The sequence below is a fragment of the Mixophyes fleayi genome (genome assembly GCF_038048845.1).
Source record: "Mixophyes fleayi isolate aMixFle1 chromosome 4 unlocalized genomic scaffold, aMixFle1.hap1 SUPER_4_unloc_4, whole genome shotgun sequence".
NCBI lineage: Eukaryota > Metazoa > Chordata > Amphibia > Anura > Limnodynastidae > Mixophyes > Mixophyes fleayi.
In genome coordinates this window covers 110,091-136,285 of record NW_027445890.1, presented here as the reverse complement: position 1 = coordinate 136,285, position 26,195 = coordinate 110,091, and the positions used below count along the sequence as shown (strand labels likewise).

At 47.2% G+C, this 26,195-nt stretch overlaps 6 protein-coding genes across 6 annotated transcripts; 2 read left to right on the top strand and 4 right to left on the bottom strand.

The window, feature by feature from the left end:
- Nucleotides 1-2,489: 2,489 nt before the first annotated feature.
- LOC142111702 (histone H4) lies at nucleotides 2,490-2,801 on the bottom strand. The gene has a single exon (XM_075193860.1). The coding sequence runs from the start codon at nucleotides 2,799-2,801 to the stop codon at nucleotides 2,490-2,492; it is 312 nt and encodes a 103-aa protein (XP_075049961.1).
- Nucleotides 2,802-3,871: 1,070 nt separating this feature from the next.
- LOC142111691 (histone H1.01-like) lies at nucleotides 3,872-4,574 on the top strand. Its single transcript, XM_075193849.1, has one exon. The coding sequence runs from the start codon at nucleotides 3,872-3,874 to the stop codon at nucleotides 4,550-4,552; it is 681 nt and encodes a 226-aa protein (XP_075049950.1). The 3' UTR covers nucleotides 4,553-4,574.
- Nucleotides 4,575-5,002: 428 nt separating this feature from the next.
- Nucleotides 5,003-5,560, bottom strand: LOC142111697 (histone H2A type 1-like). The gene has a single exon (XM_075193856.1). It carries the CDS (start codon nucleotides 5,445-5,447, stop codon nucleotides 5,055-5,057), a length of 393 nt encoding a protein of 130 aa, XP_075049957.1. The 5' UTR covers nucleotides 5,448-5,560; the 3' UTR covers nucleotides 5,003-5,054.
- Nucleotides 5,561-5,707: 147 nt separating this feature from the next.
- Nucleotides 5,708-6,176, top strand: LOC142111698 (histone H2B 1.1). Its single transcript, XM_075193857.1, has one exon. The coding sequence runs from the start codon at nucleotides 5,749-5,751 to the stop codon at nucleotides 6,127-6,129; it is 381 nt and encodes a 126-aa protein (XP_075049958.1). The 5' UTR covers nucleotides 5,708-5,748; the 3' UTR covers nucleotides 6,130-6,176.
- Nucleotides 6,177-6,690: 514 nt separating this feature from the next.
- LOC142111688 (histone H3) lies at nucleotides 6,691-7,103 on the bottom strand. Its single transcript, XM_075193846.1, has one exon. It carries the CDS (start codon nucleotides 7,099-7,101, stop codon nucleotides 6,691-6,693), a length of 411 nt encoding a protein of 136 aa, XP_075049947.1. The 5' UTR covers nucleotides 7,102-7,103.
- An 18,263-nt stretch (nucleotides 7,104-25,366) lies between these two features.
- LOC142111701 (histone H4) lies at nucleotides 25,367-25,678 on the bottom strand. Its single transcript, XM_075193859.1, has one exon. It carries the CDS (start codon nucleotides 25,676-25,678, stop codon nucleotides 25,367-25,369), a length of 312 nt encoding a protein of 103 aa, XP_075049960.1.
- Between the last annotated feature and the right edge of the window lie 517 nt (nucleotides 25,679-26,195).

Genomic DNA, 26,195 nt, shown 5'->3' with positions numbered 1-26,195 from the left:
TCGATGGACCGTGATGCAACCGGAACCAAAGTGTTGCCAGTCCTGGCTCTTAAACTCCCACTGTTTTGTCCTTTGTAGTCCCTATAAAGAGAGTCTAAGACCACACGTAACTTGCAATCCGGTTGCTGGGGCTACCCAAGATTGTCCTCAGGGGCCTTATGGGAGGCAGGATAGCGGGCAAGGCCCTGTGGGGCTGTCTCCTACTAGGACTGGAAGAGGGGTCTGGATGACCGTATCTTTGGCAGGTGGGGGATTTGCTACATCCTCAATGTGTGGGAACATGAACCAGAAGTCCTCCATCACCACCAGTGGGTCAACTTGTTCTTCCGCAATTGGTACCACCAAGTGTGATTCTGAAAATAAACAGGGTCGCAGCATATTCCTGTGCTGTACTGTCACCCGTCCATCTCCATGTTCGGGCACTATATCATGCACCGGCCATCTGGATACATGTGCCTTCAGACTACGTACGGTGTTACCTGTCAGCGATCACTCAACTTGTAGCTCAGCCTCTTCATGCATACCTGCACCCTCTGTCCCAAGCGTCATGCTCCTGACGTTGCTAGCGACAGACCTTGGTGCAACCGTTTGCTAACCACATTGTGAGCTACCCCCAACTGGTGGTTACTGCTGCTAGACACAGCTGGTTGGTTCCATTTTCTTCATTATCAGGGGATGTGAGTGAGAGATAGGTCTTGCATCTCCCTTCCCTGGCAGTTGAACACTAAAATTTACGGTGTGTACCCAGTGGTGTATTGAACGCAGTTGTTATAAAACTATGCCACTTCTTGCACACATTTAACCCTTATTACTCAGTGTCTCGACTTATCCCAAGCACATCTTCCTTCTCCAGGTCCAAAGACTCTGGCCTAAGCCACTGATCTGTCCCGTAAGGATCTCACCTGGTTCTGGTGGTGGGGTAGACAGCAGTACACAGTTCCTGGATGTCCCATTGGAACTCATTAGTGCGGTCACTCAGCTAGAGTGGAGGTTGACACTGTCATGTAGCAAAGTATGAGGCAACAGGGGAGAAATTGGGCCACGCATATGTGCAAAATAGTGGTAGCAGAGTTGTTGTCTGACATTCGTTGGGTGACTTCCCCAACCCCAAATCCCCAATTGCAAGTAACCCATTGGCAGACGGGGCTTCTCGATGCCTATCTCCTGGTTAACCCTGTGGCTGGCTGTCTGACTGGTTTGCTGGCTGTCGAGATTATGAGCCAAATATATGAAATGTGATATCAGGGATAAAGTTGCCTGTACTACTATGTGACATGTAGTGGAATGCAAAGCAACCTCATCTATGACATAACTTTAAAGCTACAATGAACCGCTATAGGAGACAAAAGCTTTCACTGTAAACAATGTCCTGTCATTGAAGTAACTCTTAACACATAACAAGACACCAGGGATCCAGATCAGAGAGGGGGGCTGCCAATCACACACAAAGGGACCATGTGATCCGAGAGCGCATGCATGTTTCCTATAATCCACATAAGAAAAATCTAATCCTTCCTAAATATACTTCCTATAATTGATATTAATACTTAACAAACATGTGTCCATTAATTATGAATATAATTTCTCCCCCTAATCTTCGCTCCTAATAAAGAGAGAACAATGTTATACAGCTAATATGTCAGTTATACAGCTAATATGTCACAATACAAAAACAGGACTAACATCTGTATTGAGGCACATTGTAACAGTCTCTCTTAGAATGCAGGGAAGTGTACAGACTGAAACAAAGAACAGATTTAATATACAGTGTCAAATCACATATTATATTTACTATGTATCATAACCGCTGCATGAACAGTGGCAATCACATCTCCATTTTCACAGTGCTACATTGTCCCATGCTATGAATTAAAACTATTGTATGTATGATTAAAACAAATACCCAGTTCTGTGGTGAATGCTTTCTGCTGTCCTTTGAAATGTAAGAGGGAATGAGCCAGGCTGACTTAAACTTTACTTTCATTCATGCCATCTCCCTGCTCTTACCAGACCTCACATATATTATAAAGTCTGCACCAAGATATCAATTATAGGGACACATATTTAGAGTTTTCTGGAAAGATAATATATTGTTCAAATCGTGAGTTGCACCGTTTAATGTTTTACACAGACTGCAATACCACTGGTCACATTTACTCAGCAAAGGTATCTGTGCAAGATGTAATTATTATATAATCTGGTATGCTTTACAATCGTGCATTGTTACCAGCAGGACACGATAGTCTCTTATTAACAAACTTTTCTAAGGCAACACTGACACGCAGCGATCACCTTTGCATATGTTTCAAATAGCTAATCGTGTATCCTCGAGGATACAAAAGTTAAACAGATCACCGATATATAGTGGGGAGAATTCCACACATTCTACCGAGTACTAGGGCAATATTACAGCTCTCTAATGGAAGAGATGGGCGGCCCTGAAAAGGACCTTTGTGTGTGTAATGAAATTAGACGAGAGGAGTCAGTGCTCAGCCTCCGAATCCATACAGAGTGCGGCCCTGTCTCTTCAGAGCATAGACCACATCCATAGCGGTGACAGTCTTCCGCTTGGCGTGCTCAGTGTAGGTGACGGCGTCCCGGATGACGTTCTCCAGGAAAACCTTCAGCACCCCACGGGTCTCTTCATAAATGAGGCCAGAAATACGCTTCACACCTCCTCTACGAGCCAGGCGGCGGATCGCGGGCTTTGTGATACCCTGGATATTATCCCGCAAGACTTTCCTGTGCCTCTTGGCGCCTCCTTTTCCGAGTCCTTTACCGCCTTTCCCTCTGCCAGACATGTTCAAAGGTAATCTTCTTTCCGTCTACAACAAACGAACTAAGTTACACGCTAGACAAGCTGTCCTTTTATACAGGAGAGGCGGACCTGATTGGGAACTTGAGGGAAATAGGGGAGGAGCACCAAGCAACAGGTTCCTGAGTCATACCAACACTGCCAGTTTTCAGGCCGTTGTAGTACAATTATATTTTGGTCCTGTAATGTCAATCAGGGCGACCTTTTGTTGTTAGAACGCAGAACGTAGATGTGTTCGGTTAACTCAGTATATGTTTCTGTTTTCTGAGCTCTCAGGCTGGGAATAAAGCTCTGCTTGCACTTTCACTCACTTTCTGTACCAGTGTGTGACCATTTATTCAGCGGCGGTGGCTGCATTCTGCATGCTCCGTGTTCAAACTGCCGTGTGACCATCCTTTCAGTGTTGTCTGGTAGGAGACTGTCGCAAATGTTAAATCGGGAATAGTGATTACTGGACATATACAGAGCTGACGATTGTGATGCATGACTGTATGCCTGTCAGTATGGAACATCTGTGTAACGTGACAGTCTCACACGAGTCTGAAGGTTTAAAAAGGTAGAAATAAGACGTGAGAAGTGAAACATGACATAAAAGGAGAAGTAGGAAGGTTTACTCTGCTCAGTCACTGGGGGATCCGGGAGCTTTCTTTGGGCGCATCCACGTATTTGATCATAAGTTAAGATACAGAGAGGAGATTTAGGGAGATGGGGGTGTTGGGTGTATTTTCAGTGTATTTGCCCGGGGTTCCTCAATATAAAAAGTCTACACACGACGAAAGGGCGTCACAATGTGCTGATGAAATAAAGGACAACGAGCCGGTATTATTACACTTCATATTAAACTCATTTCTTTCAGCCATAGAAACACAAAGCGGGAGCCGACATTCTAGAACGGCGTCCATGAGGATAATGGGCGTGGTAACAATACCCCCGGAATCTGCGCACATGATTGGCTCTTCACCACAGCCAATGGCTTCGCATTCCTGGGCTCTATATAACAACTCAGTTGATGATTATCTGCATGTAAAAGTTTTGTTTCTATTTGGTGCACGGAAAATGTCAGAGACAGCTCCCGCCGCAGCGCCCGCTGCTCCAGCAGAGGCCCCCGTCAAGGGAAAGCGTCAGCCGAAGAAAGCAGCTGCAGGAAGCTCCAAGAAGGGCAACAAAACGTCCGGTCCAAGCGTGTCTGAGCAGATTGTAAAATGCGTGTCCGCATCCAAGGAGCGCAGCGGTGTTTCCCTGGCCGCCCTGAAGAAGACCCTCGCTGCTGGAGGTTACGATGTGGAGAAGAATAACAGCCGCCTGAAAGTGGCGCTCAAGAGCTTGGTGACGAAAGAGACCCTGATCCAGGTGAAAGGCAGCGGCGCCTCCGGTTCCTTCAAGCTGAACAAGAAGCAGCTGGAGAGCAAGGATAAGGCAGCTAAGAAGAAGGTGGCGGTGGTTAAACCCAAGAAAGCGGCAGCCAAGAAAGTGCCCAAGTCCCCGAAGAAGTCTCCCAGCGCAGCCAAGAGCCCGAAAAAGGCCAAGAAACCGGCAGCAGCCAAGAAAGCAGTAAAAAGCCCTAAGAAGCCGAAACCTGCTGTGAAACCCAAGAAGGCGGCCAAGAGCCCGGCTAAAAAGGCAGCTAAGCCCAAAGTGGCTAAGAGTCCGGCTAAAAAGGCAGCTAAGCCCAAAGTAGCCAAGAGCCCGGCTAAAAAGGCAGCTAAGCCGAAGAAGGCTGCTCCTAAGAAGAAGTAACTTGGAGCCGCACTCCTGTCAATCACACAAAGGCTCTTTTCAGAGCCACCCACTCGGTCTCGACAGAGCTATATAGTATATATTCCCCTCCACACACACTTTTCTGTTACTCTATGGGGGTGGATGTGTGCGCTATGAAGCTGAGCTCTAGAGTAGCTGTTTCTTTCCGGCGGTGGTGCGAGAAAAGAGATTATAGCCGTATATACTGACTCCTGCCGTCTTATTATAAAGTGTCTGCAGCTTGTTTAAACGTAACGTCAGTGCACCGTGACAGTGCCATATATGGTTCACTTTTGTTTAATAGACGACACCGCCAATCTGGATGGGGGAGTTTAGTTCAACTGTGTCCGTTATCTAACGAGCATTACAATGTAACCTCGTCTAACTCGAGTTAACACACAGCTAAAGCGGGATGTTATAGTCGTGGATCAGCTCTTTAGGGACGGGGTGGGTGGCTCTGAAAAGAGCCTTTGTGTTGTGGGGACAATTATCCAGCAGGAAATTACTTGCTCTTGGTTGGTTTATGGCTCTCGGTTTTCTTGGGCAGTAGGACGGCCTGGATGTTGGGCAGGACTCCTCCTTGGGCGATAGTCACCCCACCGAGTAGCTTGTTGAGCTCTTCATCGTTGCGCACAGCCAGCTGTAGGTGACGGGGGATGATGCGGGTCTTCTTGTTATCACGGGCGGCATTCCCAGCCAGCTCCAGAATCTCAGCAGTCAGGTACTCCAGCACCGCTGCCAGATACACCGGGGCGCCAGCTCCCACACGCTCCGCATAGTTCCCCTTCCTCAGCAGACGGTGAACGCGACCGACCGGGAATTGGAGACCGGCTCGAGATGAGCGAGTCTTGGCCTTAGCACGGGTCTTACCGCCCTGTTTGCCTCTTCCAGACATTTCAACTTATGTGTAAGTCAATCTACAACAATAAGGCTATCTGTCCCGCCTCCGTATATTTATACGCTGTAGGGACAGACACCCTTCTCTCATTGGTCCGCTATCAAATTAGCTAGTGCCGCTCAAGTTCAAACAAACACCAATCCGCAGCAGCGGGTGGGATTTGACATCGCACAACATCCAATAGTGCACAGAGCAGACTGTGGGTCTCATTTACATGGGCTGCCTATAAATAGAGCGGCTGTGGGAGGTATCAGGAACAGTTTCTGCACATTGTGATTGGGATCGTTTTGTCGCTATAATGCCTGAACCAGCCAAGTCTGCCCCAGCAGCCAAAAAGGGCTCAAAGAAAGCCGTCACCAAGACCCAGAAGAAAGATGGCAAGAAGCGGAGAAAGAGCAGGAAGGAGAGTTATGCTATTTATGTCTACAAGGTGCTTAAGCAGGTCCACCCCGACACCGGCATCTCCTCTAAGGCCATGGGCATCATGAACTCCTTCGTCAACGACATCTTTGAGCGCATTGCTGGAGAAGCTTCCCGCCTGGCTCACTACAACAAGCGCTCCACCATCACCTCCAGGGAGATCCAGACCGCCGTACGTCTGCTGCTGCCCGGAGAGCTGGCCAAGCACGCCGTGTCCGAGGGCACCAAGGCCGTCACCAAATACACCAGCGCCAAATAATTCACCCGTGATATCCTGAGACCACAAAGGCTCTTTTCAGAGCCACCCACCTTCTCTCTGATCGGGCTGTATTCACATTCCCTGTAAGTCATGGATAACAGGTTTTCCTATACTGTACCACCACCATCCCCTGTACGAATGTTTATTACAATACATACAATTCTACCAGCCAACGTTCTAAATAAGCCGACTTCAATTTAATATTTTGTCTGTCTTGCAGCATCTATTTAACGGCTTGTAGTATGAATCAGCTCTCGCCCATTGGGTAACCCAGACGTACTTTAGTTACTCTAGGAATCAGTATAGACCCAGGCAATGTTTCGTCCTGCACCGAAGGGAGAACTGTTGTTAAAATGAATTTTAGGGACGTTACAGTAACACTTAAAAAAACGGGATAACTTTTAAAACAGGTTTTAGATCTCAACATGTATAAAGCACCCGCCCCTCCCAGGTCATATAATGTCGGAAAGCTGGGTAGATGGGAGGATACAGCTCGTTCGAATGCGCATTTGGTGGCTCTGAAAAGAGCCTTTGTGCTGTGTACGTAGGAGGGACGAGTATCTATGCTCTCTCCCCTCGGATCCTGCGGGCCAGCTGGATGTCTTTTGGCATGATGGTCACTCTCTTGGCGTGGATGGCGCACAGGTTGGTGTCCTCGAAGAGCCCCACCAGATAAGCCTCGCTGGCCTCTTGCAGAGCCATGACTGCTGAGCTCTGGAAGCGCAGGTCGGTCTTGAAGTCCTGGGCGATCTCACGTACTAAGCGCTGGAAGGGCAACTTGCGGATCAGCAGCTCGGTGGACTTCTGGTAGCGGCGGATCTCTCGCAGAGCAACAGTGCCGGGACGGTAGCGGTGAGGCTTCTTCACGCCGCCAGTAGCTGGGGCGCTTTTCCTGGCAGCTTTGGTCGCCAGCTGCTTGCGGGGAGCTTTCCCGCCGGTGGACTTGCGAGCGGTTTGCTTAGTTCTAGCCATTATTCAAAATTATAATGAATATTAAAGACGGCAGCTTAACAATCCTATTTAGACATAGCGCTGCACGATGATTGGATGAGTTAAGCATGCCCCCCTCCTTTGATTGGCTTAAATAAACTGTGGACTATTTCAAATTAACCCGCCAGTAGTAACGTACTTCCCAGATCAACGGTATACTAAGTCTTATTAGCAACTCGGGAATGAAAGGATTTGAGCGGGAAAGCATTACTTTGTTTCCACGCAGCGTTCAAACAGATGTTCTATTTACTGTGTGGGAAAAAACAGCCACCATTAACCCCATGCTCACCACCAGTTATTGGGATCCGCCGATCATTTGTTGCCACCGAACAGCCTGAAATTGCAGTCAACACTTTCTTCACATTTTAGTTTTTTCTTATTTTTATTGGTATTCTCTTAAAACTAAGCCGATATCAATCCATCACACAAGTACCCAGCAACATCAATAAAGGTCCAGTACCCGTTGGAGTCCCCCTGTTCTCTGAAATATGCCAGTCACACTTCTCCAAAATGCTCCACGTGTATAGTATAACCATGTATGTCACCGTGCCATTAGAATATGGTCTCTCAGGGTTATATCATAGGACAAAAGGTTTCCCTTTCTGAGGCAGGTGATAGCTTGGCAAATAAGGTTGCTTTTGGGCCAGTCAGTAAGCTGGCAACAAACATGGGCTATGCGTTACCCTGGTATCCTCACAGATGCCAAGCAATATAGAGCAGACGGATTACCTTTTATCCAGAGACACATAAAATAACACAACTTAAGTTTTCACATGTAACATAATTTGTGGGCAGTGTTAGAGCACAGTTACAATCTGTTTGTTCCTTTTTAAGCTAAACTGTGGTCATCATAAACACGCACAACTCTTTGTTCCCTCATGCTCCCCTCCCCTTCTCATATACCCCTCCTCCACTCCATGCAGTCCTTCCATTCCCTCTCCTTTATCTACCCTCTGTCTCTCACCATGGGGTATATTTAAGAAAGCATGATAGTGCTCTTACCGGCAAATTAAGCTTCCTGGGTGTCCTCCGCAAATTTATGAAAGGTGCATTGCAGCAGATATCGTGGATATCTGCTGCTTTGCACTCATCTTCGTTTTTAGGAGTAGTTGACATTCAACAGTATGGTGACTGCTCCCAGCTCAAATCTAACAAGTTCCGAAAAAATCCAATGCTGTCATCTCTGCTTCGAAGAGCAGAGCTGGACAGCGCATGTGTGGAGGGATCACAGGATCCCTCCCTGTCACTTACAGCTCTATCTCTGCAACGATAGTTGCAGAGACAGAGCAGGGATCTCTGTGCGCATGTGCAGTTCTTCGAAATGCACATGCGCAATTGAAGGATGAAGAGAACGAGGAGTAGATCCGGAGACAGCGCTTCCGAAGAGGGGGGGTAAGTATGATTTTTTTGTAATCACAGAAACAGCAGTTTTTCGAAACAGCTGTTCCTATGATCTGTTGTTCATAAATTTGAGAAATAGTTCAATCCTTATCCATGCGATAAGGATTGATAACTATTTCTCACTTTTGCCGATGATTGATAAATGCGCCCCATGTCTCCTTGCTCAAGTCCTATACCCATCCTCACCCCCAGCTCCCCCCGTCCTACCCTAATCACAACCCACCTCCCCGCTCAAGTAACCCTGCCAATCTCATCCATATCTCCCCACTTCCCTCCCTCGCTTTCTCCTGTGCCCTCTGGAACTGCAGTGTCATGTGCAATAAACTGCCCTCTGTCCGCAACCTCTTCATCTCCATCTCTCTTAGGGGTCTATTATTACCCTTCGCTTTTTCAGTATAAACTTTTCAATCCCCATCCCATAGATGCGGATTCAAAAGTTTCTCAAATTTATTAACTCTCCGTTGGTGCCCCCTTTGGTTCCTTCCACTTACCTTGTCTTCCGATCAGCACCTGTAAGACAAGAGAGACAGCACAATGACAGCCCTTCCCAACACCTCTGTTACTTACCCGATCCAGAGGGACCGCTATGGAACTCACCACACCGGACGTTACCTTAGACCGACCACTCTCACGTCCTGAGACGCTGTGCCCCACAGGCCTGCGCCCGCGGCCGTTAAGCCCGTCTTGTCCTGAACTTGGGTGCCCTTCCGGACGGATGGATGGGGTTCTATAAACCGCTCCAGAACTCTTCTTAGTACCTACTTAGGAACCGAGTGTTCCGTACTCTACGTCAGGTCCTAGCGTCCTGCTAAAAGAGTAATTGGTACTCACTTGTTCCGCGCAGGAAACTCAGCTTGACCCGCCTTCTTCGGGTCTTCCAGGCTCTCCAACCGCCGGCGCCTCTTCTCCTGTTTGGCGCTGTCAAAGGCTGCTTTGCGGGGGCGCTCTTAGCCCTTACAAGGGCTCCCCACCGACGATCTCTGCTCCGGCGTCTTGCTTGAAGTCTTCGGGCATCAGGGTAGCTCACAGCCCTTACAAGGGCTCCCTAACGCTTCCGCCGCTGCTGGACGTCTGGACGCGACGTCCTCCTACTTCCCCTCCGCCGCCGCACAGCCCTCGCGTTGGCGCCCGGCGACAGAAAAAGCCGCGGGCACACTGACGATATCAGCCGTTGCCGCGAGCCCTGATTGGCTAGCGGTGGCACCAGTAGTTTGAATGGCCGGAGGCGAGCCAGGATTGGTTCGCCGACCCGGCCGCTGATTGGCCAGCAGCGGGAAGTAAGCCGGGATTGGCTCATTTGCCCGCTGCCACCGGGACCTTTCCAGGGAGGAATGAATACTCACCGCTGGACTGGTGAGTAGCTTTGTCCTGCGCCTCCCTCTCGGCCGCCTTGTCGCCGGGGCACTTCTCCACACTGCTCACCCCTCTTTCAATCCCTTTGCGCATGCTTCGACCGGTGACCTCGGGCATGCGCACAGAAATCCCTGAATGAAGAACATGCGGAAAGTGACATGGAGGGATCATGTGATCCCTTCACACATGCGCTGTGCAGCTCTGCTCTTCTGAGCAGAGCTGTTTTCAGTGAAAGTTTTCAATCATGTTAATGTTCGCCAGCTTCAGATGGCGTATATTAACATGGTTGAAAGCTAAGTTTCGGTCACTGTTGCATAGAGTTACTGAGCACTTCCCATGCACTGTTATGGGGAGTGCTCAGTAAAACGATGAGAGATGCAAAGCAGCAGATATCTGAGATATCTGCAGCGATGCTAGAATAATACATAGTAATTTAGCCGATAATACCCGAAAACTGTTGTTTTCGAGGATTTACCGCTAAATTAAAAGACGGATAGCTTTGATAAATAGGCCCCTCTACCTTCTAGCCATCACTGAAACTTGGCTCTCTTTTTCCGACACAGCTTCCCCCACTGCTCTCTCCCATGGGGGCATATACTTTAACCCATTCCACCAGACCGGATGACCCTCCAGGAGATGGAGTATTGACATTACCATAACTAGCCATTTTAGTGCCCTGGACGAGACAGGGAACCGGCGCCCCCCATCTAAGTGGGAGTGCCAATCGTCGAGTGGGCGTGATCAACCTTATGTGGGGGGCGTGGCTAGCGCTTTACAAGTTCTAGACCGCACTGAAGCCCCCTCCCTCCCCATTCTTCTCGGTCTGGCTTTGTAAGGATCTTTATGTAATAAGCCTCCATAGAATCAAAGTACTTTAAATGCAGATATCACATGCTAGCTGTATAAAAATTAATTGGTTATTGAAATAAAACTCACTGAAACAAATTAAAACATAAATGTAACGGTACCATCTGTATCACACTGCCCAATCATCACACTGTGCCCTCCATCACAGTTTCTCCTTTATCACACCGTGCCATGGAGCCATCTTTATCACAGTGGCCCCCTTATCACCACCACACGAAATGAATTATATATATATATATACATACATACACATATATACACACACATACAATATAAAGAGCCTCCTAGTGTCCGCCATACCTTACAGAGAGCATTCCTGTGACCTCCATACAATACAGAGAGCATTAGTTTGATCACCATACAATACAGAGAGCATTCCTATGACCCCATACTATACAGAGAGCATTCCTATAACCACCATACTATACAGAGAGCATTCCTATGACCGCCATACTATACAGAGAGCATTTCTATGACCACCATACTATACAGAGAGCATTCCTATGACCACCATACAATACAGAGAGCATTCTTATGACTGCAATACAGATAAATACCTCACCTGAAATTAAATCAACTAATTGGCTGGAATAATCATATGACTGGATGGTCGCCACTAACATTACTAAGTGACGCTAGTAAATCAGACAATTCGCTTATACAGTCACATGACCGGACGGTTGCCATCAACATCGTTAGGCGACGTCAGCAAATCAGATTATTGGCTGATGCAGTCCCATGACCGGACGGTTGCTATCAATGTCGCTGAGTGACGTCACCAATTATGGGAGGATTTTCCCATTTATAAAGCCAATTAACACACATCCCGGCTTGCCTCGAAAAAGCCTCTTAGCGAAACGCGCGTCGACGGACGCTGCGTATGCTACTCATGATAGATTTAGATTGTGAAAGCATTTAAGATTATCTAGAGAGACAACCAACTACTAAGTAGCTATGAAGTGATGCTCATTAGATATAGCGCTTTTTCATTGAAGTAATGTGTGAATGAGAATTCCAAAAAAGTAGCTCTGTATGAATGATATCTATACTAAGGAACAAGTAAATATATACTAGATAGAAAATCAGTCCCTAAAACGTGGGGAAGTGACCAATGATCCCTAAAAGGTGGAGTGAATGAAGTTTTGAGTATTATATACATGTACCAATGACAATAATTGAGCTATACAAATACTCTAGAAATAGACATTTGGGGGAAAAAACTTTTACTCAATAGTAATGGTTTGATGTGGATTGGATTAACAATTCCCACTGAAACTTTATAAATAAGCAACTTCTTTTGCTGCAGTAATTGAGCAACATTAGCTCTGAATAAATATCACTTGTTCTGAAATACAAAAATACTTCTTACCAAACAGACTTTAAAAAAAGTGGACCTGTAAAGTATAACTAGAAATGGATAACTGAGTTCTATATTTCACTATATTTCAAGGGTCCCGTATAATACGTTCATACCATATATAGTGACTATTGGTACAATATAATATATCACTTATAGGACGTCATGCCGCCAATGACCAAAGGTGGCAGACATCCCAGTTAATCCAATTTGTTCTCTTTAGTACATTTAGAAGTATCAGCTATACTTCAGAGTAGCAGCGCAGCAAGGTATTTTTTCCTGTTTCTACCTTCTTAACAGTACATATTAACCTGGTAAATACAATTCACATTATATTTTAATATTTCGCTACAGGCCTACGAGAAAACACTCTCCATATAATAAATAAATAATATACTTTTGAATGCAAATTAATAAAGTTATATATTTAAAAAAATTCTGGCCATTAGAGTGCCTCTATTCTAAGACACACTTTTCTTTTTCTCCTTTTTTGTCAATTGTTACCTCGCCAGCTGACTGATACTGAGGGCCGCGACTTGCATGTCCCTTGCAGCGAAGTCCATACCTTCTTGCGGTGGTTCCTGGTGAAAACCATGGGCGTGTTAGACTCTGCGCCTAAGTACTCAGTAGCGCCAACTGCTGGCAGGTATCATCAATTCCACCTAGTGATTCTGACAAACGTAGTCTCTCCCTGACCCCTAGTTGGTTTGTGGTTAGGTCCCTGGTGGATCCGCTGGTAACAGTGTAAGAGTGCCCCACCATAGCCTCACAGTTGGAGTTGGTGGGAGGCTGGGTAGTGTCATTACAGGTGACGTTAGGACGCAAGGAGTCAGGAGCTAAGGAGAGGAGTGATCAGGTGAGTAAAACACTAAGTCCCCTTTTTCAGAACGGGCTCCCACCTTTTGGTGGGTGGAGTACTTGGGCGGGATTGTTCCTAGGCCCTCGTACTCTCGGCGCCGAAGTATTAGACTAGAGCAAAATAAGGTGTCGGCAGCCGGGGTAGAGTCAGTGTCTCTGACTCGCAGCCGTCACCTCGGACATTGCCCTTTCGTCGAAGGGTAGTAGAGCCTCCAGTTTGTTTCCCCGTGCAAGGGTCGTACCGGTGGCGTGCAGGAGGAGGAGGAGCAAGGCGAGCCTCAGATCATGGGAGGTGGTTTTCCATAGTATTCCCTCGGGATCAGGTGAGTAACTGGGGGTGGGATAGGGGATTGTGCTGCACGCTTTGTACCATTTTTAGCACCCCTTACATTCTTCTCCTGCCCTCCCCTCTCACCCAAATCTAGCTTTCCTAGGTGCAATCTAGATGCTCTTGACCCCACTACTTTCTCCTCCTCTCTCGATCCTCATGCCACCGCGATTCTCCGAGCCTGCAGGAAGTGTCCCGGCCGTCTCCTCGGCGACCAGGTTGTCACTTACTGGTTCGCCCCGGCCGTTTCCTAGACAAGAGTGGGGACGTTGTGAGTGATAGCGCCGCGTCCCAACATTAGGGGCAGCCGGGCGCGTGCGCTAGTACTTGAATTAATTAATTAAACAGCTCCTGGGGCCGATTATCATGCTGTCCTCTGTGTTTTGCCATTGATCAGTCTCTGTATATAAGGCATGGATGGCTTAGCCTCCCTGTCGGTTATAGTTCCAATTTTCTGTGTATTAGCCTGGTGCTGTGCTTGAACAAATATTTCTATTAGGCTTCCTGTGTATGACCTTTGGCTTTGTTCTTGTGGACTTGATTCTTGCCTGTTGCCCTGACCCTTGCTTCATTCCTGGATTATCCTTGTCTGCTGCCAGTCCTGACATCTTGCCTGGCCTTGACCACAATACCTGCTCCTGGACCCAGACCGTGGCCTATCTTTTGACCATGCTAGATTCTACACCCCGTTACTCTACGCTACAGTACGTTCATACACCTGTACAACCGCGAGTATAAGTCCTTGCCTGTACAACCGCGAGTATAAGTCCTGGGGGCAACCAAGTACCTGTGAGCATAACGAGCTCTACTGGAAAGGCGGCTGCTAGAGGTGAAGAACTCTCTACCTGGTTCTACAGGTTGATGACAAGTCGTAGCATTATAACCGGTCAGTGAAGTTCTGGAAGAGTTCGCTTCCATGGATGAAAGCGGGACGAACCCCACTCCAGCCCAAGTTGTTGCAGGCCAGATCCAGACCATATCACAGGTGGTCCAGAACCTAGTTCAGCATTTGTCTGCCCAGGAAGAGGCCACCAGAGCCTCGCAAGCCCAGCAAGGCCTTCCGGGTCCTGCAATGGAGCCCAAATTGAAGCTACAAGACCGCGTCTACGGTGACAAGGCTTCTTTTCACAATTTTAAGGAGAGCTGCAAACTCTACTTTCGCTTGAGACCACGCTTCTCTGGCTCTGAACAGCAAAGAGTTGGCATCATTATCTCCCTGCTCCAGGGTGATCCTCAGTCCTGGGCGTTTAGCCTTGCTTCCACATGCCCTCCACTATAGTCCGTTGATGCATTATTTGATGCCCTGGGGTTGCTTTATGAAGAGCCTGACAGAGCTGCATCGGCTGAATCACATCTCAGGGCACTAAAACGGGGTCACCGCTCTGCTGAGGAATATTGTGCTGAGTTCAGGCGCTGGTCCACAGATAACGAGTGGAATGATCTGGCACTCCGGAGCCAGTTCCGTTTGGGTCTCTCGGAACACATAAAAGACTCCCTGTTGTAATATCCTATTCCTGCTACACTGGAGAGTCTAATGCAATTGGTCATTAAAATTGACCGTAGATTTAAAGAGAGAAAAGCTGAGAGGGATACTACCGTCACCTCATGCTCTTTTTAGACTCCTCCTGCTGCACCTTTTGAAGCTGCTGAGCCCATGCAGCCAAGTGCTTATCGCCTTTCTTCGGAAGAGAAAACCCGGAGACGAACCTTAGCCCGTTGTCTATATTGTGGCAACTGGTGTCATCTCCTCCAAAACTGTGCCAACAAGTCAGACCAGCCGGGAAAAGAACAGGCCTAGAGAACGTGGAAGAGGTTTGTCTAGGTCTGCAGATTATATCTTCCAATAAAGCACTCTTGGTTCCTGCAGTAATTTCCTTTGGTGCACAATCCACATCTGTCTCTGCTTTCCTAGACAGCGGTACTGCAGGGAATTTTCTGGATCTGGATTTCGCTTGTACTTTGGGATTTCCTGCCATTAAGCTCGAGTCGCCCATCACTGTCTGTGGTCTGGATGGTGGTCCTTTACCAGGTGGTAAAATTTGTTCCCAACCACAACTGTTGCCGCTCACAGTGGGGGCGCTACATTCTGAAGTCTTGTCCATTGTTATGAATCCCAGTGCATTCACAAAGTGCAACGGAAGTGTAAGGCAAAGTGTCTTTATTCAGGTAAATATATTAACAAAGATAACTCAAATCCACGGATAACAGGTTCCAAAAGAGACTGTATAGTAAAATGTCAGGAACAAGTATAATAAGTTTACCCCAGTCCAGAAGGCACAAGGCTGTCCAGGAAAGCAGACAGAGTCCAGGGATCAAATAGAGACCAGACAAACAAATCCAAATAGCCAGGCAGAGATTAAGCAAATAGGCGAGGTCCAGAAGTCTGTTCAAAAGGTCAGGGCAACAGGCAAAACAGTGTGGCCCAAGGTACAGGCAAATGATTCAGGGTCTCAGGCAAGCAGGCAAGGTCCAAGGTACAGGCAGGGGTCATACACAGAAGTTCAGTCCAGCAGGTATATACCAAATAGCAAAAGAGCAGGTTAGCAGCAGCCAGGAACAAATGGATGAACTGCTCAGAGCACAGCTAGAGGCAGGTACTTAAAGCAGTGTACCAGGTACAGTTCTAATTAGCATCAGACAAGGAGATTAACTCCTTCAGGCATGTTGCAGAGTTCAGGTGCAGGACAGCAGCAGCACCTCTGATGGATTATAGGTACTGCTGCCAGATACAAAACAAAGGCAGTCATAACATAGCCCCCCCTTTAAGGAGCGGATTCCAGACGCTCCATACATGCTCCCTTCAGGTTTTTCTCCTCTTCTTTTTCTTTTTATAAGATCTCCCTGGAGACACAATTGGGCTCTTCTCTAATGGAGTACAGAGAAGACCCGATTCTTCAGAAGCAGAAGAATTGTAAAGTTTGTCCACTAACTCTCTAGTATCCTCCACAAATTCAATTTCAGAGTCTGAGTCCCAGCCTAGAGTCGGGATAGGACCTTTTATTTTATCACCCGATGATGATATGCCCAAAAAGCCAGTCACCAAGGTTGGTGTTTGTTGTGACTGAAGTGGCAAAGCAAAGGTTTTTCCATTCTTGTTAACCTTCTCCCTAGGTGACCTAGACTGTCTGATGGAAGACACATTCATAGAGGTCTTATGGACAAGTGCAGGAACTGACGCACAGGTTGGAACGGGCACAGACAAATCGTAATCAAATGACTTGACTGTGGATGGAGTCTACTTCTGACAAACAGTATTAACAGTCCATGGTATTATGAATAATGGGGTCATCGGAATTTAGTAATGAGAAGTCCCAGGTTTGTGGCTCCCCTCTAAAACACATAATAATTGAACCCACTTGGTTAAATTGATCAACAAAATAAACCGGACAATCTTGAAACTGTTTCATGGAAAGTTTGAGTACCATAACAAACTGTTTGATGTCTCCATCAAAGAAGACTGGAGGAGGATCTGATGACTCGGAAAAGGCTTTTGGGCATTCAGGCTTAATAGCAGTCTCTGGAGAGTACCCAGCTTGTGCAGCAGTCTCTGGAGAGTCCTCAACTGGAACGGCAGAGCAGGAGTCCCGACTGGGATGGCAAGTTGGGCACACTTGATGGGAAGCCCGTACTGGGCACAGAACTCTGACTGGATTGCACTGTGAGATGTCTCAGAGCAGACAGCACTATGAGATGCCTCAGAGCAGACAGCACTGTGAGATGCCTCAGAGCAAACAGCACTGTGAGATGCCTCAATGCAGACAGTACCAAGTGGTAACTCGGGCTTAACCGCATGGACAGTCAACTCGGGCTGAAACGCATGGGCAGGCAACTCGGGCTGGACCGCATGGACAAGCAACTCGGGCTGGACCGCATGTACAGGCAACTCGGGCTGAACCGCATGGAGAGGCAACCCGGGCTGAACTGCATGGACAGGCAACTCGATAGGGGACTGGAGGTACAGGGCCCTCTCTGGAACGGGCTGGAGGGACAGGGCCCTCTCTGGAACAGGCTGGAGGGATAGGGTCCTCTCTGGAATGGGCTGGAGGGACAGAGCCCTCTCTGGAGGAGACTGTAAGGGCAGCGCCCCCTCTGGAGCAGACTGTAAGGGCAGCGCCCCCTCTGGAGCAGACTTTAAGGGCAGCGCCCTCTCTGGAGAAGATTGTAAGGGCAGCGCCCCCTCTGGAGCTGAAGACTCAGGAGTAGAGGCAGCGGCTGAAGCCCAGGGAGTAGAGGCAGCGGCTGAAGATCCGGGAGTAGAGGCAACGGCTAAAGACCCGGCAGTAGAGGCAGCGGCTGAAGACTCGGGAGTAGAGGGAGCAGACTCAGGACCGGACACAGCGGACTCAGGACCGGACACAGCGGACTCAGGACTGAAGGCAGAGGCTGGCACCTCGGAACAGGAGGCAATGGCCGGAGACCCAGTGCCGTCGGTAGCTGGAACTGGCATCACAGGATAGGCAGTAGCTGGAACTGGCACCGCAGGACAGGCGGCAACTGGAACTGGCACCGCAGGACAGACGGCAACTGGAACTGGCACCGCAGGACAGGTGGCAACTGGAACTGGCAGATTAGGCTGAAGTAAAGCAACAGGAGGTGCTGTGCAGAACAATCTAGGGTCTGGAGAGGAGCACACTGAAGGCTGCTCCATAGGATGTTGTGGTCTACGGAGCGGACAACTTTGTAAGAGCTGTTCGCCACTGGCACAGTAGAGGCATAGTTTACCAATCCTTCTGCGCCATCGTTCCTCCTCAGTGAGAGGGGGACGCAGGTAGCTTGGTCGTTTAGAATCCCTAATGGTAGGGACCGCTGGCAATATCATAGATGCAGCACCAATGTCAGAAAAAGTTCTGGGAGAATTCTCTGCAGTCTGAATGCTTTCATTAGAGGAGTTTGTTGCTTTAAAATCAGAATTAGTGTTGAAATTACTTATCACAGCAGCAGGAATAGTTTTAAGTAGTTCTTGGAGTAAAATGGATAGTTGTATGATTTGGTAACAGAGCTGAACAATGTCCATTTGCAGCATTTGTAATTGTGGATTTACAGACATGTCTAATAGCCAAACACAGAGTTCAATGCAACATCACTAGGAATTCCAGGACTAAGGCAGAGGGTGTGCAATCAGCAGGCCCAGATTGTATGGCAGTTCATCATGTTATGAATCCCAGTGCAGTCACAAAGTGCAACAGAAGTGTAAGGCAAAGTGCATTTATTCAGGTTAATATATTAACAAAGATAACTGAAATAAACGGATAACAGGTTCCAAAAGAGACTGTATAGTAAAATGGCAGGAACAAGTATGATAAGTTTACCCCAGTCCAGAAGGCACAAGGATGTCCAGGAAAGCAGACAGAGTCCAGGGATCAAATAGAGACCAGACAAACAAATCCAAATAGCCAGGCAGATATCAAGCAAATAGGCGAGGTCCAGAAGTCTGTCCAAAAGGTCAGGGCAACAGGTAAAACAGCGTGGTCCAAGGTACAGGCAAATGATTTGGGGTCTCAGGCAAGCAGGCAAGGTCCAAGGTAAAGGCAGGGGCAGGGCCATCTTTTCCATTGGGCACGGTGGGCAGCTGCCCGGGGGCCCCCACGAGCAAGTGGGCCCCATAGGCAATTCTCTTAATGAGAATAAATAATCCTGCAAAAGAAAAAAAAACAACAAAAGAAAAACTACACGGGTCACTGAGCAAGTACATCTATCAATCTCTATATATCTAGATCTATATCTGTATCTGTATCTGTATACATCTAAATATCTATATCTATATCTATATATATGGGCCCCGGTGCACTGCTTTTCCCGGGGGCCCATAATGTTGTTAAGATGGCCCTGTGCAGGGGTCATACACAGAAGTTCAGTCCAGCAGGTATACCAAATAGCACAGGAGCAGGTTAGCAGCAGCCAGGAACAAATGGATGAACTGCTCAGAGCACAGCTAGAGGCAGGTACTTAAAGCAGTGCAACAGGTGCAGTTCTAATTAGCATCAGACAAGGAGATTAACTCCTTCAGGCATGTTGCAGAGTTCAGGAGCAGGACAGTAGCAGCACCTCTGATGGATTATAGGTTCTGCTGCCAGATACAAAACAAAGACAGTCATAACATCCATTTATCTAATTAATTGCTCTTCCGTTCTGGTGATCTTGGGGCATACCTGGCTGCAGCTCCACAGTCCGGTCATCGATTGGAACAAGGGAGACATCATTCATTGGAGTCCTTCTTGTTCTTCATCCTGCTTATCTGTGCCTGTTCGTCTGCTCCAGGTTCCTCTAGATCAGCTTCCGTCACCCTACAATAAGTTTTCTGATGTATTCTCTAAGCAGTCAGCTGACACGCTACCTCCTCATCATGATTATGATTGCACTATTGACATAGATCCTGGCTCTAAAACTCCCAAAAGGGAGACTGTACTCTCTCTCGTTACCAGAAACACATTCCATGGAGGAGTACATTAAGGATAACCTTAAAATGGGCTTTATTAGGCCTTCTAAATCCCCGGTAGGAGCCAGGTTCTTCTTTGTGACTAAAAAAGGACGGTTCTCTTCGACCTTGAATTGACTTTCGTGGGTTAAATACAATCACATCAGAAACACCTACCCACTTCCACTCATATCAGTCCTTTTTTTTTTATAAACTCAGAAGTGCTTCAGTATTCACCAAGATTGATCTACGAGGAGCATACAACCTTATACGTATCAAGGACAGGGAAGAAGGGAAGATCGCATTCAACACCCACTCAGGTCACTATGAGTACCTGTCCATGCCTTTTCGTTTATGCAACGCACATGCTGTCTTTCAGGATCTAATAAGCGATGTTCTATGAGAGTTATTAGGGCGCTTTGTCGTGTTATACCTGATATATTCTTCATTCGTGGACCAACACCGCCTTCACGTGAAACATGTCCTTTCTAAACTTCGGCAACATCAACTCATTGCCAAGCTAGAAAAGTGTGAATTTGAGATCCATAAGGTCTCATTTCTAGGCTATATTTCTAGGATGGGTTACTCATGGATCCCAGCAAGGTCCAAGCAGTCTTAGATTGGGTATGCCCAACCAATCTGAAGGCCGTACAAAGATTCCTGGGCTTTAGAATTATTACCTGATATTTATTAATTCCTTCTTGGACCTGGTAGCTCCTCTAACTGCCCTAATCTGCCAAACGTCTAAATTCCAGATAAGCACGCTGGGCCTTTTTTTCTACCCGCTTCAAGTTTATTATTTCTTACAGACCTGGTTCCAAGAATGTTTAAGCGGATGCACGGACGCACTCTCCCGCCGCTTTATGACCTCTCATGCCCCTTCCACTGTTCCGCTCTCTACAGTTCCTTCATCCTCAATTCATTTAGGATTGACCCAGGATTTGGGTGCTGCTCTCCACCATTTCCAAAGAATTGCTCCTCCTTAGACTCCTTCAGATAAATTGTTTGTACCAGTCCATCTCAGGAAGGCTGTACTATCTGAGGCTCATGACAACAAGATTGCCGGACATCCTGGAGTTTTCAAAACCACTGAAGTCCTCCTGCGCACAGTTTTGTGGCCCTATTTGGCCACTGATTTTAAAGAGTTTGCACTCTCATGTAGAGATTGTGCTAGAAACGAGAGTATCAGAAGCTCTCCGTCGGGTCAAATAATGTCGTTGTCCACTCCAAGTAAACCTTGGTCACATCTGTCGATGGACCTCATTGTAGATTTACCCTGGTCACCCGGTCACAAAACAATCTGGGTGGTGGTAGATGAATTTAACAAGATGGCCCACTTTATCGCTTTGGCAGGTCTACCCAATGCCCGAACTCTGGCATCACTATTCATTCGCTATATCTTCCATCTCCACGGTCTGCCTGAAGATATTGATTCTGATCGTGGGTCTCAGTTCATGGCTCAGTTTTGGAGATCTTTCTGCAACCACCTTGACATCAACATCAGTCTGTCTTTTGCCTACCATCCACAGTCAAACAGACAAACAGAAAAAGTCAATCAGTCATTGGAACAATTCATCTTATTATATTTTTCCAAATGCCATAACAATTGATCTTCTTTACTTCCGTGGGACGAATTTGCCTATAATAACTCTTGCCATTTTTCCACCTGCACATCTCTATTCTTTTGCAACTATGGCCTCCATCCCAGGTCTAATTCTCTTGCTTCAATCAACTCTTCTAGTTCTCCTGGGGTACGCCAAACAGCCTCCTATCTCACAATTATTTGGAAGAAGTTCCATTCCGCCCTGCTTCAGGCCACCTCTCGGTCAATTTTTTTTGCAGATCGTCATTTCAGGAACTATTCTCTTAAGGTGTGAGACAAAGTCTGGTTGTCCACCCGGAATATTAGGCTCAAACAACCCTGCAAGAAATTGGGACCTAGGTTCATTAGACCGTTTTCTATTGTTAAAAAAAGTTAACCCTGTTGCCTTCAGGCTGAAGATTCCACCTCCTTTGAGAATCCCTAATATGTTTTACTGTTCCCTCCTGAAACTTGTTGTCTCATCCTCCAAGTTTGAGACTCCTGAACAACCCAAACCCCGACCAGTCAACTTGCATGGTTCTCATGAATTTATTGTGGAGAAATTCTCGACTCCAAGAGGATTCAGGGACAAACCCATTTTCTGGTGCATCCGAAGGGATCCAGTCCAGAAGAACGCTCTTGGGTTCCTGAGAGGCGCCTGCACGCTGACAGACTGCTCAATAGATTATTTAAACAATTCCCTGGAAAACTTGGTTTTTGAGGTTCCTTGATCCCTCCTCAAGGGGGGGGGTGGGGTGGGAAGTACTGTAACGGGTCGTGGTGGTCCCTCAGGTCACCGCAACTATCCATGCCCGCAGGAAGTGTCCAGGCTGTCTCCATGCCGGGACGTCACTTCCTGTATCACCCCGGCCGTTGCCTAGACAACAGTCGGGACGCTGTGAGTGATAGTGCCGGGTCTCGGCATTAGGGGCAACCAGGCACGTGCGCAAGTAATTGAATTTATTAATCAGCTTCTGGGGCTGATTATCATGCTGTCCTCTCTGTTTTGACATTGGTCAGTGTCTGTTTATAAGGCAGTGAGGGCTTAGCCTCCCTGCAGGTTATAGTTCCTGTTTTCTGTGTCTTAGCCTGCTGCTGTGCTTGGCTTTGTTCTTGTGGATTTGATTCTTGCCTGTTGCCCTGACCCTTGCTTTGTTCCTGCTTTATCCCAGTCTGCTGCCATTCCTGACCTTGACCATGATATCTGCTCTGGACCCAGACCTTGGCCTGTCTTTTTACCACGCTAGACTCTACACCACATTACTCTACGCTACGGCACGTTCATACACCTGTACCACCGCGAGAATAAGTCCTGGGGGCATCCGAGTGCCTTTGAGCATAACAAGCTCTACGGGGAAGGCGGCTGCTAGAGGTGAGGAACTCTCTACCTGATTCTACAGGTTGAATATAAGACCGTTAGTCGTAACACTTCCATCGTACATTCGTAGTTGACTTCTTTGTCCTCTTTTTCACTGTTCGCTGAACACCTAAATTGTCCACCAGTAGCGGTGTTGCATAATGCCCCTCAAGGGGAGCCGCGTTGTTCCAATAACGTGCCGTCTAGGGATATCACCGGGTGACGTCATCCACACGCAGTTCGATGGACCGTGATGCAACCGGAACCAAAGTGTCGCCAGTCCTGGCTCTTAAACTCCCACTGTTTTGTCCTTTGTAGTCCCTATAAAGAGAGTCTAAGACCACACGTAACTTGCAATCCGGTTGCTGGGGCTACCCAAGATTGTCCTCAGGGGCCTTATGGGAGGCAGGATAGCGGGCAAGGCCCTGTGGGGCTGTCTCCTACTAGGACTGGAAGAGGGGTCTGGATGACCGTATCTTTGGCAGGTGGGGGATTTGCTACATCCTCAATGTGTGGGAACATGAACCAGAAGTCCTCCATCACCACCAGTGGGTCAACTTGTTCTTCCGCAATTGGTACCACCAAGTGTGATTCTGAAAATAAACAGGGTCGCAGCATATTCCTGTGCTGTACTGTCACCCGTCCATCTCCATGTTCGGGCACTATATCATGCACCGGCCATCTGGATACATGTGCCTTCAGACTACGTACGGTGTTACCTGTCAGCGATCACTCAACTTGTAGCTCAGCCTCTTCATGCATACCTGCACCCTCTGTCCCAAGCGTCATGCTCCTGACGTTGCTAGCGACAGACCTTGGTGCAACCGTTTGCTAACCACATTGTGAGCTACCCCCAACTTGGGGTTACTGCTGCTAGACACAGCTGGTTGGTTCCATTTTCTTCATTATCAGGGGGTGTGAGTGAGTGATAGGTCTTGCATCTCCCTTCCCTGGCAGTTGAACACTAAAATTTACGGTGTGTACCCAGTGGTGTATTGAACACAGTTGTTATAAAACGATGCCACTTCTTGCACACATTTAACCCTTGTTACTCAGTGTCTCGACTTATCCCAAGCACATCTTCCTCCTCCAGGTCCAAAGACTCTGGCCTAAGCCACTGATCTGTCCCGTAAGGATCTCACCTGGTTCTGGTGGTGGGGTAGACAGCAGTACACAGTTCCTGGATGTCCCATTGGAACTCATTAGTGCGGTCACTCAGCTAGAGTGGAGGTTGACACTGTCATGTAGCAAAGTATGAGGCAACAGGGGAGAAATTGGGCCACGCATATGTGCAAAATAGTGGTAGCAGAGTTGTTGTCTGACATTCGTTGGGTGACTTCCCCAACCCCAAATCCCCAATTGCAAGTAACCCATTGGCAGACGGGGCTTCTCGATGCCTATCTCCTGGTTAACCCTGTGGCTGGCTGTCTGACTGGTTTGCTGGCTGTCGAGATTATGAGCCAAATATATGAAATGTGATATCAGGGATAAAGTTGCCTGTACTACTATGTGACATGTAGTGGAATGCAAAGCAACCTCATCTATGACATAACTTTAAAGCTGCAATGAACCGCTATAGGAGACAAAAGCTTTCACTGTAAACAATGTCCTGTCATTGAAGTAACTCTTAACACATAACAAGACACCAGGGATCCAGATCAGAGAGGGGGGCTGCCAATCACACACAAAGGGACCATGTGATCCGAGAGCGCATGCATGTTTCCTATAATCCACATAAGAAAAATCTAATCCTTCCTAAATATACTTCCTATAATTGATATTAATACTTAACAAACATGTGTCCATTATTTATGAATATAATTTCTCCCCCTAATCTTCGCTTCTAATAAAGAGAGAACAATGTTATACAGCTAATATGTCAGTTATACAGCTAATATGTCACAATACAAAAACAGGACTAACATATGTATTGAGTCATATTGTAACAGTCTCTCTTAGAATGCAGGGAAGTGTACAGACTGAAACAAAGAACAGATTTAATATACAGTGTCAAATCACATATTATATTTACTATGTATCATAACCGCTGCATGAACAGTGGCAATCACATCTCCATTTTCACAGTGCTACATTGTCCCATGCTATGAATTAAAACTATTGTATGTATGATTAAAACAAATACCCAGTTCTGTGGTGAATGCTTTCTGCTGTCCTTTGAAATGTAAGAGGGAATGAGCCAGGCTGACTTAAACTTTACTTTCATTCATGCCATCTCCCTGCTCTTACCAGACCTCACATATATTATAAAGTCTGCACCAAGATATCAATTATAGGGACACATATTTAGAGTTTTCTGGAAAGATAATATATTGTTCAAATCGTGAGTTGCACCGTTTAATGTTTTACACAGACTGCAATACCACTGGTCACATTTACTCAGCAAAGGTATCTGTGCAAGATGTAATTATTATATAATCTGGTATGCTTTACAATCGTGCATTGTTACCAGCAGGACGCGATAGTCTCTTATTAACAAACTTTTCTAAGGCAACACTGACACGCAGCGATCACCTTTGCATATGTTTCAAATAGCTAATCGTGTATCCTCGAGGATACAAAAGTTAAACAGATCACCGATATATAGTGGGGAGAATTCCACACATTCTACCGAGTACTAGGGCAATATTACAGCTCTCCAATGGAAGAGATGGGCGGCCCTGAAAAGGACCTTTGTGTGTGTAATGAAATTAGACGAGAGGAGTCAGTGCTCAGCCTCCGAATCCATACAGAGTGCGGCCCTGTCTCTTCAGAGCATAGACCACATCCATAGCGGTGACAGTCTTCCGCTTGGCGTGCTCAGTGTAGGTGACGGCGTCCCGGATGACGTTCTCCAGGAAAACCTTCAGCACCCCACGGGTCTCTTCATAAATGAGGCCAGAAATACGCTTCACACCTCCTCTACGAGCCAGGCGGCGGATCGCGGGCTTTGTGATACCCTGGATATTATCCCGCAAGACTTTCCTGTGCCTCTTGGCGCCTCCTTTTCCGAGTCCTTTACCGCCTTTCCCTCTGCCAGACATGTTCAAAAGTAATCTTCTTTCCGTCTACAACAAACGAACTAAGTTACACGCTAGACAAGCTGTCCTTTTATACAGGATAGGCGGACCTGATTGGGAACTTGATGGAATTAGGGGAGGAGCACCAAGCAACAGGTTCCTGAGTCATACCAACACTGCCAGTTTTCAGGCCGTTGTAGTACAATTATATTTTGGCCCTGTAATGTCAATCAGGGCGACCTTTTGTTGTTAGAACGCAGAACGTAGATGTGTTCGGTTAACTCAGTATATATTTCTGTTTTCTGAGCTCTCAGGCTGGGAATAAAGCGCTGCTTGCACTTTCACTCACTTTCTGTACCAGTCTGTGACCATTTATTCAGCGGCGGTGGCTGCATTCTGCATGCTCCGTGTTCAAACTGCCGTGTGACCATCCTTTCAGTGTTGTCTGGTAGGAGACTGTCGCAAATGTTAAATCGGGAATAGTGATTACTGGACATATACAGAGCTGACGATTGTGATGCATGACTGTATGCCTGTCAGT